Source organism: Camelus ferus, chromosome 8, assembly GCF_009834535.1.
Source record: "Camelus ferus isolate YT-003-E chromosome 8, BCGSAC_Cfer_1.0, whole genome shotgun sequence".
Taxonomy (NCBI): domain Eukaryota; kingdom Metazoa; phylum Chordata; class Mammalia; order Artiodactyla; family Camelidae; genus Camelus; species Camelus ferus.
In genome coordinates, this window is record NC_045703.1 from 35,123,199 (window position 1) to 35,142,009 (window position 18,811).

An 18,811-nucleotide genomic window follows, 5' to 3' on the forward strand; every position below is an offset into this window, starting at 1 on the left:
GATGATTCTCTAAATTATATTTTCAGACATTATATTCATTAAAAGACTTGAAAGTTATCTTGACTGAATTTATAGTATGAAAATGTTATAAATCTTTAAGAGATGAAAAGTCTGGATGGCTGAAGTAGGACCCAAAGTCCTATCACCACTGTCTATAATGATTAGAATAAAATGCCTGTGGACCCCAAAATATATGGGGTTTCATGCTTTTCTATAGATGTTTGGAAAAGCTTATCTCAGCTTTTTCACACCTAGCAGGAATTAGACTAGAAAAAGATCTCTAAAGTTCTTTCCAGCTTTAGTTTTTCTAGACCTCTGATTTAAAATATTTCGCTGTAAGACACAGTGAATCCTACAGTTTTTGGAGCTAACACAAAATAGTATACTCCCATTTACAAGGCAGAAAGATTGCCAGCACTTTGATTAATAAGAGGATACTGTTCATATTAAAGAATCTCTAATTCATTCTGTTCTGTCACAGTATTTATTTTGCTGCTGATTCTGATTCTTCTGCCTCCAGCTGCTCCATCTCAGTTTCCACTGCTGATTTCCCATCATCTTTCTCTTTAAATGTTGTTCTCCAGCCTTCTGCATTGGCCATCCCTCCTTTCTTCTGCTGTCCTCAGCTCTCCACCATTCTCTGGTTTTAACTGTCATCTACACACTAATGACTCCTAATCCCTTATTTCTTGGCTTCCCTTTTCCCTAACTTAGAGAGGCTTATTTTTGTCTTCTAAAATCTCGATGCCCCACAGACCCCGCATCTCATGGAACTTGACATACCTATAACAACTCCTTAATTTCCCATATTCCGTAACTCCATTATAACTTTTCCAAGTACAGATCTTGCCCAAGCTAGGAAAATCAGTCATCCTTAGGATGATTAGTGCTTTTCTCTCCCTTTCACCTGTCACATTCCTGCCCCTCTCTTATCCTTTACGTGATGGGTGCACTATTACATCAGGTCTGGGTTGTCACGGTACTTAACTGATCTCTCAGCCTTGTAAGCCGCAAACCATTCAACATTCGGCAGTTAATGTTATTATACAATGCAAGTCACTGTCAGTCGGCTCCTATGTGACAGTCCGGTGTCATGTAAATCGCATCACTGCTCTAAATGGTTAAAGTCAAAAGTAAAATTAAGACTGAGGAGGTTGCGGGGATGGAAGGCGCAGCGAGCCAATCCCAGAGCCCGCCGCTCTGCAGCATCCTGAGCACATTTGCACAGGACTGATGTCAGAGGTTGTCATGGAGACGCGAAAGGGGAGGATGGTGCCCCGCGGGTGGGAGAATGAGCTCCTTCCAGCTTAAACCCTAGGTGAGAATAAGAAGTGGGGCCAGGAGCCTCTTCTATGCAAAATTTGTTATTTTCCTGATCCCCATCTCGCTCACTACATGACCCAGCTCCTCACCAGAGCTAAGGCTGGGCAGGGAGGTAAGTGGGTCTGTCCACCTTGCAAGATTGGAAATTAATTTGGGAGAGGGACCATGTTTGTCTTGTGTTGCAAATTACCCCTCCCTCGCGCCCCCCCAATTTGGGAATCATGACCCAACTTGCTGTCTTTGGTCTCAGCTGTCACCAATACGCTGACTCCCAAATCTTTCCCCAGCTCAGATGTCTTTTCCAGAGCCTCACACCGTGTTTTGTCTTGTACACAAGACAGCTCCACTCAGTATTCTGAAATCAAACTGGCTTCTCCTTCCACCTAGGAAGCAAACAGCAACCAAACATGCTGGCCGAGTTGTATTCCTCATCTTCATTACTGCACCATGCACTGAAGTACAGAAACTTCCATTATCTTCACCCTTTCACATCCAGGATACTGTGCATCAAGCCCTGGGGTTTTCTGGTTTGTTTTTAGTTTGTTTTTTCGTAAAATCCTCTTTAATCTACCTCAGAATTATTTCATCTCTGCTGTCCCCTCCCTTCCCTTTAAGCCTTCATCACTTTTCCCCATGAGGCTCTAACTTCTCCCTCTGCCCTCACTTTATACCTCTGTTTCCTTCTCTTGCCCACTGCCCTCAAATACTTTTCTTTGGCACCGATTTCTGTTTGTTGCTTGCTTTTAATTTTTCAATATAGTTTATATTACTCGCTTATTACTGTTAGGCTTACAGTATACCTAGTCACATACACACAGTCTCATTGGCTCCCCACTCCCTATAGCATTCTAGGGCTAATTTCAAATCTGGTTGCTAAATTACCTTTTCATCTCTATTCTAACTGCTCCCTACATGTGCCCATTACTCTGTCCTTGCTGAAATGAATGCCTTTTATTTTTCTATGAGTTTTTTTTTTTCCTGTTCTCTCTACACCAGTGTTTCTCTGATTTTAGTGTACATTCAATGACTGTATCATTTCCCCATATTAATTTTTCAACTATTATGTTGACTAGAAATGTACTGGGTTTTTTTTTATTTGTCCATATGCTCTTACAGTAGGAAAATGATAAGATGTACTTTGTTATTTATAAAACACAGGTGTATCCAGAAGCAGATTATAGTTTTCAAAAGCGTTTTAGTTTGATTTACTATTTTGCTTTAACTGATTGTTGTCTTAACCCATCTTCTAGCTCCAATTTGAAGTCTTTTGAGGGGTGACTGTAACAATGAAGTAGCTCTGGGCAGATTTCTTAACTTACCCAGGTATCCATTTCTACACCTGTAAATAAGGGGTAGCAGCCAAGACTTCCTGAACACTGCATGGCACACTGTCCCATATCATGTGCTTCCTCTGTAATAACCCACGTATACAGTCACTCGCTGAGGGAAGTACTGTGATTATTCCCACTTAAAACTGAGGAAACAAATCACACTCTCTAGCCCCTTTGTCCTCTGTTTTATTTCGTCTTGAGCTTATCTTCTAGTATTTCTTAATTAAAATTTTTCAAGTCAGTGTCATCATTGTACTTCTTGCAGGGCTCGTTAATTTATATTATATGTGGAAATGCAGGTTCATATAACTGTTTCCCATAGACCATGAAAAGTGTGAAAGCATTTGGGTTTGTGCAGATTGTGCTTGAAACTTCCGTGAGTTTGCACCTTTGATTGTACAGCTTCCACTTCAGCTGCAATGCTTTCCCAGGCCTCGCTGGCTCTCCAGCGCTGGGATGAGGAGTTTCCTGAGTCCTGCAGCGTCCCAGGCCTGCCCTGCACGGCTCAGCACCCTGCAGAGCAGCTCCCAGTGTAGGGGCTGGAATGGCGGGGTGAGGAGGAGGGGGTGCATCTTTCTGTAAAGTGAGTTTTTTGTTTTGGTCTTTGCGTAAAGAAGGGTTTTCTCCTCTTTGTTAATGACTGAGTCCCAATATTTGAAAACTTACAATTCTGTAGATTTGTTTTTAATAAGCAGTGGAAAGATTCCCTTCTCACTGTTCCTGCAGAGTGGGTCTCTACATATCAGATGTGAATTTGCTTTAAAAAATATTTGCGTAAATTACTTATTTTCCAGTTGCTACCAAGCCCACATTATTTACATGGTAAGACATTCTGTGCTAATACAGACAGACAGACATGCGAAATAATTGGTTTTCACTGTGTTTCTCCAGGAATGTGGTGAGTCTTCTTAGACTCTTCATGTTAGGCTAATACATAATTGGTTTATGACCTACTCTTTAGAGATAGTAGGGTTTTCATTTGACTGTGCGGAAGAATTCAAAAATGGCTGCTGGAATGTCAACCAAATAGGCGTAAGTATTTCTTGACCATAAGCTACCGGTTGCTGTGATGGGGCTTTTAATTATCTGTAAATGTGTTTTTAGAATTCTTTGTTCAAAATACCTGAAGTCATGCAGAAACTCACCTCATATTGTTGTGATGTGGACTCATCACCAGTCATGGGGGAGGCTCTGCCTTTGTGAGGGCAGAGGGTGTATGGGACATCTCTGTACCTTCCCCTCAATTTTACTGTGAACTTAAAACTGCTCTAAGGATTTTTTAAAAAAATATATGTTATATCCATGAAGTGCTTATGATATATAGGTGATCACTGGATGCCAGCCCCCATCTCCATACGGTTCCGTCTTGTACCTGTCCTACAGCCATGCCACAGTGTGCTCTGTCCAACTGGGTGCTGTCCCTTGATTAAAAAATGTATGATTGTCAAACTGTACTTTCAGAGAATGACGAGGAGCAGGAGGCACTGCCATCTCTGGATAAACCTGGCTGGTACTCCCAAGGGAACGCTGTCCACCTATATGAACTTCTGAAGAAAATGACTGGCAAACCTGAACCTAAGGTATGTTCTGACTGAGGTAGAGTCCTTTATGGCCACTTGCAGATAGAAACCATTGTGAACTAAAACCATAAATCTACATGCATTCAGCATAGTTATCTATGAGGGAATTGTCTGCCTCTATCTACCAATCTCCTCTTCTACCAATTCTGCTTAAATAAGCCTTTCCTTTCTTGATGTGCACTGGGTCTTTATCTGTAACAGAAAAGCAGAGATTCCAAGCAGGCCACAGACCTAGGGGATATGCTGGATCAGTGTGTGGAATACTTGAAGAATGACATCCTGATAACTGTCCATCAAAAACATTTTTATATATGAAACAAGTAATAACTAGTTATACTATAGACTAGTCTAAAGACACACTGGCTTTTGACATCCTGGTCACATTATTGATGTTGGACTTTGGTATATGTTTAACAGCAGGACCCTTTCCTCTAAAAAATATTTGCCAGGAGCCCCATGATCAGGAGAGGTCACGGGGTCACTGTCCCTATTCCATGGGCTCCCACACTGTCATAGCCCCCTGGGGACTCCTGACTTTGAGGTTCTGGTTCAAATTCCCTCAGCTTTGTTTTCTCATCTGTAAATTGAGAGGTGTGGACAAGATCAACAGGGCTTTGCCTCAGAACATCTGGGAAGTTTCCCAGAGTCCACTTGCCCAACCCCACCCACTCTCAGAGATTCTGTTTCAGCGGGTCTGGGTGGGGCCCAGAGACTTGGGGAAATCGGTTGTGTTGCGCATTCCTTCTAACCTAACCCGCTGCCCCTGGCTGTCTCCAGTATTTCCCCCACTCTTCACTGGGCAGGTTTACCTTTAACATACAGTCTCTTTCATTTTTTCATTGAATTGAATTAATTCACTAATCTCCTGCCTTTCTTCTACCTGCAAATGAGTTGTGTAACTTTCTACACCCGACACCTGATTCCTTGTGAATCAGACAGGATAAGGGGATGGTCACCTGTGAAGTTCTTCAAGGAAGTTTAAGATATGTATGCAACTTTTACATGTCTTACTCTGATTGCTGTTGAGGAATTTTCTTCTGCCTTCTGTAAGATGAACACCTCTCTCTCACAATTCCCATGTCTCAAACAGAATTTGCTGTCTGACTTACAGGTTGTTTACTTTGGTGATAGCATGCATTCAGATATTTTCCCAGCCCGTCATTACAGTAACTGGGAGACGGTCCTCATCCTGGAAGAGCTCAGTGGGGACAGAGAAGGGAAGCCTGAGGAATCAGAGCCTCTGGAGAAAAAGGGAAAGTATGAGGTAAGGGTTCTCTTAGGCTGTTTCCTTGAAAGAAAAAGCCTTATGTTTGACATATCCTGAAAAGTGCTTGTTTGTGCCTAGAGTGATGTAATCTCTTGGCATGTATTGTGATCTCCATGCCACTTCAGCGCTACAGTTGATCTTGCTGATAGTTTTTCAACAGTGCCCAGACAGTGCTGTTGACCATGTGTCTGTCTGCCCAGCGCTCTGCCTTCACCCAGAGCTGTGGGACCATGGGTGTGTTTGGGCTGATGACGAGACAGCCAGATCCTGACTCACTATAGTTACCCTCTGTCTCTTCTGCTTGGCCATGAACTCTTCACGGGGCTAACATAACTAAGTTGGTAGCTCCTTTAGACTTACTCCTGAGCCACCTAGAATGAACTTAGGTGAAGACTTGAGGGAAAGAAAAGTAAAACATGCCATAAATCTAGAAAGGGAAAATAGTGTATAAAAGCAAAAATAAGCAAGAAACAAGGAAGGAATGGGAGCACTTGGCTAAGTGACAGGGTTAGAACAAAGGCCTCAGAAGTTTCCGGGCTTACCCCTGAGCTCCATCCCTCATACTGTTGAGGTCCTAGGAGAAGTGGAGTTGTAGAGGACGGATTCCCTTGTCTGCTGGGGTCAGAGACATGTGTTTTACTTCGGAACTCCCAGCGGTGGCCCAGAGCATTATGTTGAAAAGCCAAAGCATCTTTGTACTTCTTGACTCCAAAGTTACCCTGGTCTGAGTGAATGCCGTCGTGTTTCTGGAGTTTGTTTTTAAGGCAGTATTTGTACTGACGGGCCCATCCTAAGGATCTTTCAGGCCAACTTATATATCAGATTTATGAAAAATGCTGTCATACATAGTTTTAGTTTAAGGTAGATGAAATAATTATGTGGGGTTTTTTTTTTTCCCAAAAATTATCTTTTAATACAAACCCAGAGCCACAACTTCTAAAAGTCAGACTGCTGTCATATTTAAGTTCTGGTCCATTCCTCTGCATAGCACACTTCTTCCATCCTGTCTGAGCTCATATTCTTTCCTGCTTCCCTGTGGAGGAGAATGCAGACATCCTCAGTTGCTGCAGCAGGAGGGGAAAGTCCGTAAAGAGAGCTGAACAGAAAGCAGCATCTGAGGGGTCTTCTATTTTGTGATCATTAAGAAAAATGTAGTTTAGTTTTTCTAACCAAATGTCAAACACAGAACATAAATAATATGCAGTCTTTGAGGGAGTACAAAGTCTGAATGCAAAAGGATTTAATTCCATATTTCTGGTTACTTTATTCGGCCTAACTGGAATTTCAAAAGTATAATTAAAAACCAAATTAACCAGATCATTTCCAGATTGATGGTGTGAGCCAGAACGTTTACATTTATTATGTTCTGTGGAATTTAGCATTTTGTTTTGCTTAGGCTTGAATTCAGTTTCTCATACATGTACAGTAGTTTCCATCCTCAATAAAACCATCTGGAATGTGAGCATCACTGTCACCTCCCTTCATTTGTAACAAAAGCTCAGGATAAGGACAGAGAACATCTCAAATGGCACTTCAATGTCTTTGCCTAGAAACTTTTTCTAAAATCTTAATACATCTGATTACCCAGTTGACCATTAAAAAACTACTTCCCATTTAAGATGAAAAATACTTCATAATAAGGAAAGGCTACTTGCTTGATCTTGGTGATTCAAGTATTTTGGTGCCTGCTGATTCTTCGCAGCCATGACATAGTTCAGTTTTATATAGCAGCAGTAAATATTTCAATATTAGGGACATTTTCTCCTTTGTTCTCATAAAGGGCATAATGAGTTTGGAGTTACATTCTTCTTTCCAGTTACTTTCCATGAGATATTTTCAGTTGGTTAGGTTTTTTCTCGGGGCTCTTTAACTGTAGATCTTGTTGATAAAACTAAATTACAAGTTAGGTAGAAGAAATTGGTTATATTCAGGTTTTTTCCTTCTTCTTAAAAACTTTTTTCCCTTTCCATTGTGATCAGTGACCATGGCATCATTTATACACACATATACCTTTTTTCCATTTTTAAGACTAAATGAGTCATTTCTGACTCATAAAACTATGGAAGGAGAAAGTTACATATGTAACTTAGCTTACTTGTGTTTAATTCTCTGTCCTATATACATCCTTAATAAAACTACTCACTGTGATTGAGACAGGATTTGATGTAACTCTCTACACAGGACATATTTCAGAACAATACTCAAAAATTTTATCACAACTATCAGACATAGGAGCTTATTGGATTAGCAGAGATCTCTTAATAAGGCCACTTGTTATTAAACAAACAACCAGTCTGACAACATTCTCTTGCTCAGCAGATACTAAGTTTTTAATTTGTGCAGGTGCCCCTACTGTGAATATCAGGGACTTACAACTGAGCCATGCACAGGTCCTTTTCACAGACACTTCACAGTCTGTGGATAAAGCATAACTGCCTGGAGAGGGTGTACACTATAAAAGAATTACAGACAAGACAGGGTGGGCGCTTCACTGAGGAGAGTCAGGGAAAACCTATCATGTAAATTCTAAGTGAACATTGACAGGCAGGTAGATTTTCAGCTGATGGAAATGATAACACATTCTTGTTTCAGAAAATAACATGAAATAGTAGGTGTGCAGAGATAGTAACGTACAGGCTACAATACACCGTCTTGGCCATAAAATAGCAGGTGTGTAGGTCTGTTGGCCAAAGGAACCACTAACAGTTTTTGAACGTGGGAGTAACAGGGTGGAAGCTTGCATTTAGTGGCTGTGTGAGGGTGGGCTCAGCTGAGGGGAAGGGATGCTGTGGGAGGCTTGTTCAGCAGCTCATACTGGAGGTAACATAGACATGAACAAGTGACAGTGGTGAGAAAGGAATGGAGGGAGTGTGTGGCTGATGTTCTGGAGGCACAACTGATAAGCCTGGTGCTGGTGATGGGAGTTAAGACTCAAAACATAAATGGTTTTCAAAAAGGCACAGGCAACTGGAAATGATGGGTTTTACTCATATAAATAATGGAAGTCAAGGGAAAGAGCTGGTTTTGTAAGGAGAGGGATATGACTGATTTAATGTTGAATCCCATTTCTTTGAAACAGTTGGAGGATGAGTTCAAACTGGCATTTGGAAGATAGGAAAAGCGAGGAAAGTTGGGACATAGATGTCTAAGGGAGAGAGACTGGAGAGAAAGAGAAGATAGAAATGTGGCAAGAACACTTACCATTAAAGGATGTATCTATAAGATATAAAGGCTTAATGAAAATAGTGCTCCCTGTTGATATGTTCAAGAAATGGCATGATTCTTTTGATTAGATATATACATTTTATATTTGAAAAAATGAGTCATTAAAAACTTCAACATCAGAATGAACAAAGATTAGCATCCATCCAGTCTGGCTGCTATAACAAAAAAAAAAACAGACTGGGTGGCTCATAAAGCACAAACATGTATTTCTCACAGTTCTAGAGGGTGGGAAGTCCAAGATCATGGTGCCAGCTGATTCACTGTCTGGTGAGGCCCGCTTCCTCACAGACCACCACCTTCTCACTGTGCCCTCACACGGCAGAGGGAAAAGCTAGCTCTCTGGTACCTCTTATGTGGACGTGAATCCCACTCATGAGGCTCCACCCTCATGACCTAAGCACCTCTCAAAGGCCTCACCACATAATCACATCATCCTGGAGGTTAAGATGTCAACATATGAGTTTTGGAAGGGCAGAAACATTTAGACAAGAGCAGCATCCATACTACTTTGAACCAGAAAAGGCGAACAGGTCTGTTTTCCTCTTTTCAAAGGAATAAAGTGCAGTCTAGACTCTATATCTCAGTGTTTGCAAAGCTGTTATCTACACATAGTAGGTGTGATGTGAGTCATTTCTTCTCAGACTCATTATTTTAGAAAACACAATGAACTAAATAAAGTTCCCCTATATGTTGCTCTTTAAACCTTGTGAAATTATTTAAATACATCTTAAATGTACACTCAGAAGCACAGGTGTTCATATTTCATACTGCTCTTAAGTATCTTTGGTGAAATCCAAATAGATTCTTGCTAAGTGATTTCTAAATACCACCTAAACAATCTTCTGAAAACATATTTTCATCTTCACATTTTGCTTCACAAAATGAGCTCCAACACAAAGAATCATAAATCGAAAGGCATATTTGGGACTCTGTGCTATTCCAAAATGAACTTGTCATCAGAAAAGAATGACAGATTTTATAATATAAGGTATATGGATATGATAGGATCTTTTCAATTCTTAATTTTATCCCATATCCAAAAAACACTGACAAGTTTTGTTTGAATGAGTCTTTTATTTAGTCTATAATTTTTCTGTGCCTGCTTGGTCCTAGGCACTAAGCCTGAGGGATGCACTAATACATAGGAGAGTTCCTAACCTTATATAGTGCATAATCTGTGCAGGGTAAAAAATAAATAGTATGATAATTGCAAGATAGCATGAATAGTAGTAATATTAGGGATAAACTCAGGGTGTGAGGAGATGGAGGAGACCTAATCCAATCTAAGTGTGGGTAGTCAAGGAAAACCTCTTGGGGGAATCCAAGCCAGATCCCAAAGGATGAGAAGGAGTTCCCAGACAAAGCCAGGGGAGAATACTTCAAAGGACTGCTGAGCTTTGTTTTACTTTTTATATAGTATATAGTCTGGTTAAACAACGGAAATTCCTACAGAGTTTTTCTCTTTTGATTTACTTAGTGGAGGGAAAAATTTACAATGAGGTTGAACGCTAAACAACCACAGTTTTTATTCCATTTCTTGTTTCAGGGACCGAAGGCAAAAGCTCTAAATACATTATCTAAAAAATGGGGCTCTTTTTTTATTGATTCGGTTTCTGGACTGGAAAATACGGAAGACTCCTTGGTTTATACGTGGTCTTGTAAGAGGATCAGTACTTACAGCACTATTGTGATTCCAAGCATTGAAGCAATAGCAGGTAAGGGAGAAAATACTTTGAAAGCTTTTCCTGTTACTGGACAGTAATGACCTGAAGTACTGGAGTTCCTTTCTTTAAAAGAAGAAAATCTGCCCATGACTTTGATAGATTTTTCTTGGGAAACATCTAGATACGGCATTGTAAGTAGTTATGACCTGTCTGTCCACTGGAGCCAATTACAAATGCTGGACAATTTTTTTTTTTCCTTAAGTCTGCTTGAAGTCACAGGATAAAGGTACAGAAAAATTACCAGGACAGGATGCTAAGGAGGCCAAGTAGGGTGAACCTGACTTTGGGGCTGCTTTTTCCCCTGACTGTTTGCTAACTCAAGAGAGGGCACCCAAAGACGTAAGTGGGCCTTTTCGGTAGTTTCATGAACCTACAGGGGTAGAAAGTGGAGTGTAGGGGTGGGCCTGGCGGACTCTCTCAGCCTGTGTTGAGTCCCTGAAGGAGGTTGCCTTGCAGTAAGCATAATTTGGAAGTAAGCATTCACAGGGACTAAAGCTCAGCGTTACATCAGCTGAAATGAAAAAACAAACTTGATACTCCCCCTTAGTCTCTTAAAACCTTTTTGTATTCAACGTAATGTTTATTTGTAGATAGTGTTAGACTTGGTTATCTCATTGACATTTAAATGCTTAGAAGCCATTTTTTTTAAATTTGCCACATACATTACCATGATGGTTGGTGTATAAGCATTTTGATAATGTTATCATTTTAACGTTATAAGTATATAGGAAAGACTGAGAAAGAGGTGGCTGGGTCAGCTCTTAGCCTCTATCATTTTGGCAGCTTATCAGAAATCCAGGACCTTAGATGTCCTTACTTTAGGAACTCAGTTTTATTAATTTACTTTCAATGCCTTTTTAGTGCATGGCTCTAATTTGAAGCAGTGAAGACCAGCGAAATTTAGTAATACTGAATTGTTTCCTATGTACACTAAGCTTAGCTTTCTCTGTCATCAGAAAGGCAGTGTTCCTGCTTCCCAATCTTTAGCACTAGTTTTCTCCTCAGAAGGAGTACCTGTTTGGGTCTTGATGATTCTCACTTTAATATAAAGTATAATTTTGATGCTAGTATTTTCAAAATACTCAGTACTACCAAATGATGTCTTACTTGTGAAATTGTGAAATAAGGATTATTACCCAGTATCTGCATGAAGAATGAATGTCATTACACGACATCTATCATAATGTTTCTCTTGTAATATTTCTGGTAATGGTTCCTTGAAGAAACTTGGGAAGAAAATATCTGAAGGCTAGCTTTTGAGAGATTTTTATGAAAATGTCACAATGTCCCACTATCAAGAAAGTATGAATTTTATGTTCTCTCTCCCGATTCCCCTTGTGGCTCTCAGTGTAATGTTGTGCATATTAAAATCCTTCTTTAGCTAAGCATTAAAGATCATTCTTTTTTTTTTTAAAGATCATTCTTAGTAACTTATTACTAAGGGCTATGAAGATTATTAGTTTTCTCATTTACCAGTTAGTCTTCTCAGTAAAACCTGAGAGATATTTAAATATAAAAAAATTAGATGAGTGTTCCTATTTTACGTGTTAACTTTTGTGTGGAGAGTTTAAGAGTTTACTTAATATTTAGAGCTCTGAAGATGATTTGCAATATCTCTAAATGTCATTTGACTTAAACATTACTGTAAATTTTATAGGGAAAGACATCTACAGTCTTCAGTCTAGGTACAACCTATCCAGGGAACAAAAGAGTATTAAAATTATGAAACTCTAAAAAATGTTTTATTATCAATGAGTATCAAATTTTTATTTGTTTATATTTATGAAAAGCCTTTTGAGATATGCAGAATAATTTTTCTTTTTTTCCAGAATTACCTCTGGACTACAAATTTACAAGGTTCTCTTCAAACAATTCAAAAACAGCTGGCTATTACCCAAACCCTCCATTGGTCTTATCAAGTGATGGGATGCTGACAACCAAATAAACTAACTTTACTGAAAAATGAAGTGAAGAACCATATATGCAGCAAATGTACTGAAAAACTGTTAATTTTGAAAAAAAAATACTGTAAAATGCTTTATAGGAACAAATTCATAATGAAAAGTGACCAAGAAATTGATGTTTTTCTATAGGGCCCCTTTCTAGATGGATCACCTTGATACCCAACAACTCTCATTATATTAAAACCTCTAAATCTTAGAACTGAAAAGAACCTTATTAATATTTTCTATACCAGTAGTTCTGAGGTTAGAATCACCTGGGGATATACGTACACGTATCGTAACAGGTACACGTACATATTCACACATTTGCCTAGACCAGTGATTCTCAAAGTGTGGTCCCCAAACCACTATCATAGCAGCACCTGCGAACTTGCTAGAAATGCAAATTTGCAGGCCCCATCCCAGACCTGCAGAATCAGAAACTCTGAATGGGACCCAGCAATCTGTGTTTAATAATAGTGTCATTCACACTGAAGTTTAAGAACCACTGGCTAGACCAGAACCTCTGGACATTGGTTTAATTGGTCTGGGGGTACAGATGAGCACTGACATCTTTAGTTATGTCCCAGAAAAAAATGCAGCCAGAATTGGGAATAACTGATCCTACATCTGTTCTTTCAGTTTATGGTTAAGAACACCAAGTCTAGTGAGAGCAAATTATTTTTCCAAACTATCAGATTTTATGCTACTTTTGTGGTTTGCAAAACAAGGAAATAGACATGATGTCTTCTGAGACCACACAGCCATAATGAGATAGGGATGTTTGAAGAAGCCACGTATTTCAACCTCCAGTGTTACCCATTAGGGTTTTTTCCCTCCCTAATAATATTAAAGGCTGTTCATTTTTATTCACTTTAAGGCATGTATTCTCAGTAGGACAAAAATTGGTTATTGGAGTGAAAAAAAAATCTTAAGATCGTGGCCCTCCACATCTCAACTCAGTAAAATCTTATTCTTCAGTATTAAATTTCTCTCATTAGGGAGAAATGTAATTTAAAGCTAAATTTGTTAAATCTCTCTCTTAGGGTAGGGGGGTGATAATGAAAAAACGAGATTGAAAAAAATTGCTTTCAGGGGTTTTGTAGTTATACTACCCTCCAGAATTATTGTGTTCTTATGTGTTATGTATAGTCAGTCATACTAATAGTTATTTGCTTCAAGATGTTTGGAGCCAGATAATGTTTACAATATAAATTCCTGGCTATACTTTATGCTGTAATTGCACTCTGTTAATCACTAACAGTATCAGAAAACACACTGGTCACTTTCATTTTACTTGGATTGTAGCAGAGAATTTAGCATATTGATGGATGCAATGAAAAGATAAATGTTTTGTTATATTTTTAAATGTTCAAATAATCCCAAATACATTGTGGGGATGAGTAACTCAGGGTAGGTAAACAGTTACTGAATTGTTTTTTCCTCAAAGTCAGTAGCTTTCCTTGATATCGTTAATGTATTTGAAATTGAATTCCAAAATCTCATTGGAATATGACAAGGAGCATATACAATCAAGCTTAGGGCTAAATGTAAGATGCGTTTCATGTATACTTTCAGTAGACATTTGATTTCTTTTAAAAATAAAGTATTTTTTCCTTATGCATGTTTATTTTGTCAATGGCAAAGGATAATACATCTTTAAATGCTTATAAACTGCTATTGTTAATATAAAAAATGAAAACTCCAAAATGAGTTAATTGTACTTTTTTGGCCACTGAGGAGTGGAAAAAAAATTCTCTCAAGTCAGAAGTTCTAGTCCTACCTTTACCAGTACCTACCTAAGAAATCTGAACAAGTTACCACCTACATCAAACCTCAGTTTTTTCCATCTTATCAAAAAGAGAAGGCTAAGAGTTTATTTCTAAGTTTCCTTCCACTTGTCTAGCAGAATCAGTGCTTCTAAGGAATGCTGTTTGTCTGTTGGACTATGAACTTCTTAAATTTTTGTTTCTATGAAGTGCCAGTGTTTGTATATGAAGAGTGAAAATAAAAAATGGCATAATAAAAATTTTAAGGGGTCATTAGAGAGGAAAAGCTGTGCATTCTTTAATAAAGTTACATGCAGTAAAAAAAAGGAGGAAAATGATATAAACGGACAGAGGACTTAAGTTTAATATTAGCATACAGGCAGACATTCATCGTCTAAAAGATACCTACAAATAAATGCAAAGGAGCTGAGATTTTCTTTGGTGGCTATTGTTGATCTCAGCAGAGGAAAGATCTGAATGGCACAGTGGTCAAACGGTTTGTCAGAATTTAGTATTTGGAATATTGCGGGAGCAGAAGCTCAGCCATGAATTGGCAATCTAAAGTTAGTTATTTCTGAATTTGTTAAACTCTAAATTGAAATCGTGTCATTTCCCCACCAATATGCATATCCAGCAATAACTTTATATATATTTAAAGCATATGCAGTTGAGCCTTGAACAACTGGGGTTTGAACTGTGCACAGTCCACTTATACTCAGATTTTTTTCAGTAGTAAATACTACAGGACTACACTGTCCATGGTTAGTTGAATCCACAGATGGTGAACCAGGAATACAGAAGGCCGACTGTAAGATAGACTCAGATTTTCAACTGCATTGGCACCTCTCACCCCTGTGGTGCTCAAGGGTCAACAATATACACATATTATAAATGGACACATATATCTATACATGTATACATATATCTTAGTGAACTGGTTTGAGTGAAAATTAAATCTGTATTTTACATAACAAACCAGCACAAAAGGGAATATCAAATGATTTCTTTTATAGAACAATGCTGACTTTATGTTAGAATCACCTGGATACCTTTTTTGTTTGTTAAATGTGTGATATTACAGTAATATTCCCTTACTTCTTCTCAGGCTCTTCTTGAGCACAAGGTTGTCCTAAGAGTTGGCTTCCAGATAAAAGCAGGACCTGAATGTATTTGAGAGTTAACTCACCCAGTGTGGTCCAGTTGCTGCCCCTGAAAATCCTTGGGCATGGTCCAGGCACATAGGGTGAATTCAAAAAGATGCCCGTTTTTGTTGTTAGTCTAATTATCCTCAGAAGTAATGTTTTTTTAAATGATAACGAGCATTGACTCCTCACCAGGCTAATTCATGTGCCTTATCTTATTTACTTCTATAGCAACTATATGAGGTATGTATAATTATTAAAATTTTACAGATGAGCAAATTAATTCAGAGGTTAAGCAATATGCATGCTCCAAGTTGCACTCTTACTAAAGAACAGAGTTTATATATAAACCCAAGTTTGACCCCCAAAACCATGCTCTTAGTTGACTGACACATAAAAATATCCCAATATTGAATCTGGATTGGGGCAAATTATCGGCATAAGACCATACTTCAATTTAACAATCACACCACGCTAGGACGTGTGAAGGATTAGAAATAGACTCGGGCTCTGTTCTAAAATAATTTATAATTTAATAAAAAAAATTAAAACAAATATCTAACTTACCTAGAAGACTAAGAATCTCAGGAATCCTAAAATATGTAATGAAGTCTGCTCTTCTTGGAATCCATAATATGCTAAAGTCATCAGTAAGCAGGTCTACTCTTTCTTCATATTCAGGTTCAAACATTCACCTTGAAAATTTAGCGCATTTTCCTCTCTGGTGCTGAGGAAACCAAAATGGAGAAGGAATAATGAGAAAGGGTCCAAGTAAACTTATCAGGAGATGGGATATCTGGGCCTAGAGAGAAGCCGGTTATCACTTAGGGTGACAACTACAACACAGACTGCTTGACGGTCAGGTTCTTGTACCATGTACCTGCTCTCAGACTAGTAAAAAAAAACAAAACAAAACTTTATTTTGTTTTCTTGGTACTTTGGCCTTGGTACTTCCTTGGTAAATACCAAAGTTTAATGAAGTTTAACAAAACTTAATAGAGAAGGAATAAATTACTAAGCACCTGTTGAAAGCAATCACCAAGTTGTATCAAAAGTAAATATTCAGGGGAGGAGAGTATAGCTCAAGTGGTAGCACACATGCTTAGCATACGGGAGGTCCTAGGTTCAGTCCCCAGTACCTCCTCTATAAATAAGTAAATAAAACAAATTACCCCCCCCCAAATAAATGAAACAATTAAAAGATTGTTTTTTTAAGTAAATATTCATTCTCTAAATTTAATACAGATGTTAACTTTTTTTTATAGACTTAGCAGTAAATTTCAGAAGTGTAATAAGTCCTTTTGGTGCAATTACTCTCTTCCATGATGGGAACAAAGGGCCAATTTCATTCATTTATGCAGCAATCATCATAATTATATATGTAAATTCAGGAGTGTTTTAATCTATAACTATAGAGTCCTGTTATTAGTTAAAATAAGTGATAAAAAGAATCCCGTTCAAAGACCTCCATGAATGGGTTATGAATAACATTTACCCGTTACCTAATGCAAGTACACACAGTGAGGTCAAACAATACTGCAACGTCAGAGTTTGAAGCAGAGAAAGGCTTATTGCTGGGTTGAGCAAGGAAAATGGATGGCTCGTGCCCAAAAAAACCTCAAACTCTGAAGGGTTTCAGTTGAGCCTTTTTAAAGGCCAGCTGAGGGAGGGGCGGACCAGGGTATGGGATCAGCTGTGCATAATTAACTGGTTAATGGTGATCGGTTAATGGTGATCAATCCTTAGGTGCCAGAAGGTCCGGCTACTACCTGTTCATGATCATCAAGTAGTTGGTTTCTTCCATTTGGTGCTGGTTTTCAGTATCTGAAAAATTAAGGAAACATGCATGAGATACTATTATCTGGGTACTTCAGAGAGGAGCTACAGTAGAGAATGCAGGGGAACAGTCTGTCCTGGGGTGGTGTCTCTTGCCCCAGGTTCATATCATATCCCTTGGTGCTAAGCCTCCTTTATATTTGCCTACTTATCCACTTGGGGGAAAACTACTCAGATATTGTCAACAGGCTCAATGGTATGGTTAATGAGGAAACACTATATAGGCCATACATTTTGTCACTTACACCCAACTGTTACACAAGCATTGTACATGTGCTTTTAGCAATAGACTTAAAGCAAGCGTTATACATCATGAGTTGTTATACTCCATGACAACTCCATTAGAGAACTCTGTCCTAAATATTGAGGGCAATACTGATAGGGAGACAAACATTTGGTAAATAGTTCAATTAGAGAACACAGATTAAAAGCCAGTTAACATTTCTTGGGACCTAATTAAACTTAAAAGCTTTTGTACAGCAAAGGATACAAACAAAAAGACAGCCTACAGAATGGGAGACAATATTTGCAAATGATATGACCAACAGTGGACTAATTTCCAAAATATACAAACAGCTCATACAGCTTAATTAAAAAAAAAAAAGCACCCAATCAAAAAATGGGGAGAAAACTTAGACATTTCTCTAAAGAAGACATCCAGATGGCCAATAGGAACATGAAAAGATGCTCAAAATTGCTAATTATTGGAGAAATGCAAATCAGAACTGCAATGAGGTATCACCTTACACCAGCCAGATGGCCATCATTAAAAAGTCTACAGATAATAAATGCCGGAGAGGGTGTGGAGAAAAAGGAACCCTCCTACACTGCTGGTAGGAATGTAAATTGGTGCAGCCACTATGGAGGACAGTATGAAGGTTCCTTAAAAAACTAAGAATAAATTTACCATATGATTCAGCAATCCCACTCCTGGGCATATACCCAGAGAAAACTCTAATTTGAAAAGATACATGCAATCTTCATACAGCACTATTTACAGTGGCCAAGACATGGAAACAACCTAAATGTCCATCAACAGATGACTGGATAATGAAGATGTGGTGTGTATACATATATATGTGTGTGTGTGTGTGTGTGTGTGTGTGTGTGTGTGTGTGTGTATACATATATATATAAATATTACTCAGCCATAAGAAATAATGTAATTATGCCATTTGCAGCAACATGGATGGACCTAGAGATTATCAATATTGAGTGAAGTAAGTCAGACAGAGAAAGATCATATGATATCACTTATTTGCAGAATCTAAAAAAAGATACAAATTCTATATACAAACCAAAAACAGATTCACAGACATAGAAAACAAACTATGGTTATCAAAGGGGAAAGGGCAGGGAGGGATAAATTAGTGGTTGGGGATTAACAGACACACATTACAGTATATAAAATAGATAAACAAGGACCTACTGTATAGCACAGGGAACTATGTTCAATTTCCTGTAATAACATAATGGAAAAGAATGTGAAAAGAAAAAAATATGTGCATATATATGTATAACTGAATCACTTTGCTATACACCTGAAACTACACTTCAATAAAAAATTAAAACAACAAAAAAACCCAGTAACATTTCAGACAAAAACCAGTTTAATCACATTCATCAGTTCACTCAATCCCATGTAATCAATCCTCCTCACCAACAGTTCCA

General features: G+C 38.3%; 1 protein-coding gene and 1 long non-coding RNA gene across 2 annotated transcripts in view; one reads left to right on the forward strand and one right to left on the reverse strand.

The window, feature by feature from the left end:
- Positions 1–14,013, forward strand: part of NT5DC1 (5'-nucleotidase domain containing 1) — a 111,082-nt gene extending 97,069 nt beyond the window's left edge. The window contains exons 9-12 of the mRNA XM_032484743.1: positions 4,116–4,234; positions 5,346–5,498; positions 10,273–10,441; positions 12,280–14,013. Coding sequence (XP_032340634.1) covers positions 4,116–4,234; positions 5,346–5,498; positions 10,273–10,441; positions 12,280–12,395 — 557 coding nt within the window. The 3' untranslated portion in view covers positions 12,396–14,013. The remainder of the gene's footprint in view (positions 1–4,115; positions 4,235–5,345; positions 5,499–10,272; positions 10,442–12,279) is intronic.
- On the reverse strand, positions 5,447–17,603 carry LOC116665350. Its single transcript, XR_004321925.1, has 3 exons — positions 17,074–17,603; positions 15,872–16,031; positions 5,447–7,392 (listed from the first exon to the last, which is right to left on the reverse strand). It is a non-coding gene; the product is annotated as an uncharacterized LOC116665350 (long non-coding RNA).
- Positions 17,604–18,811: the final 1,208 nt, after the last annotated feature.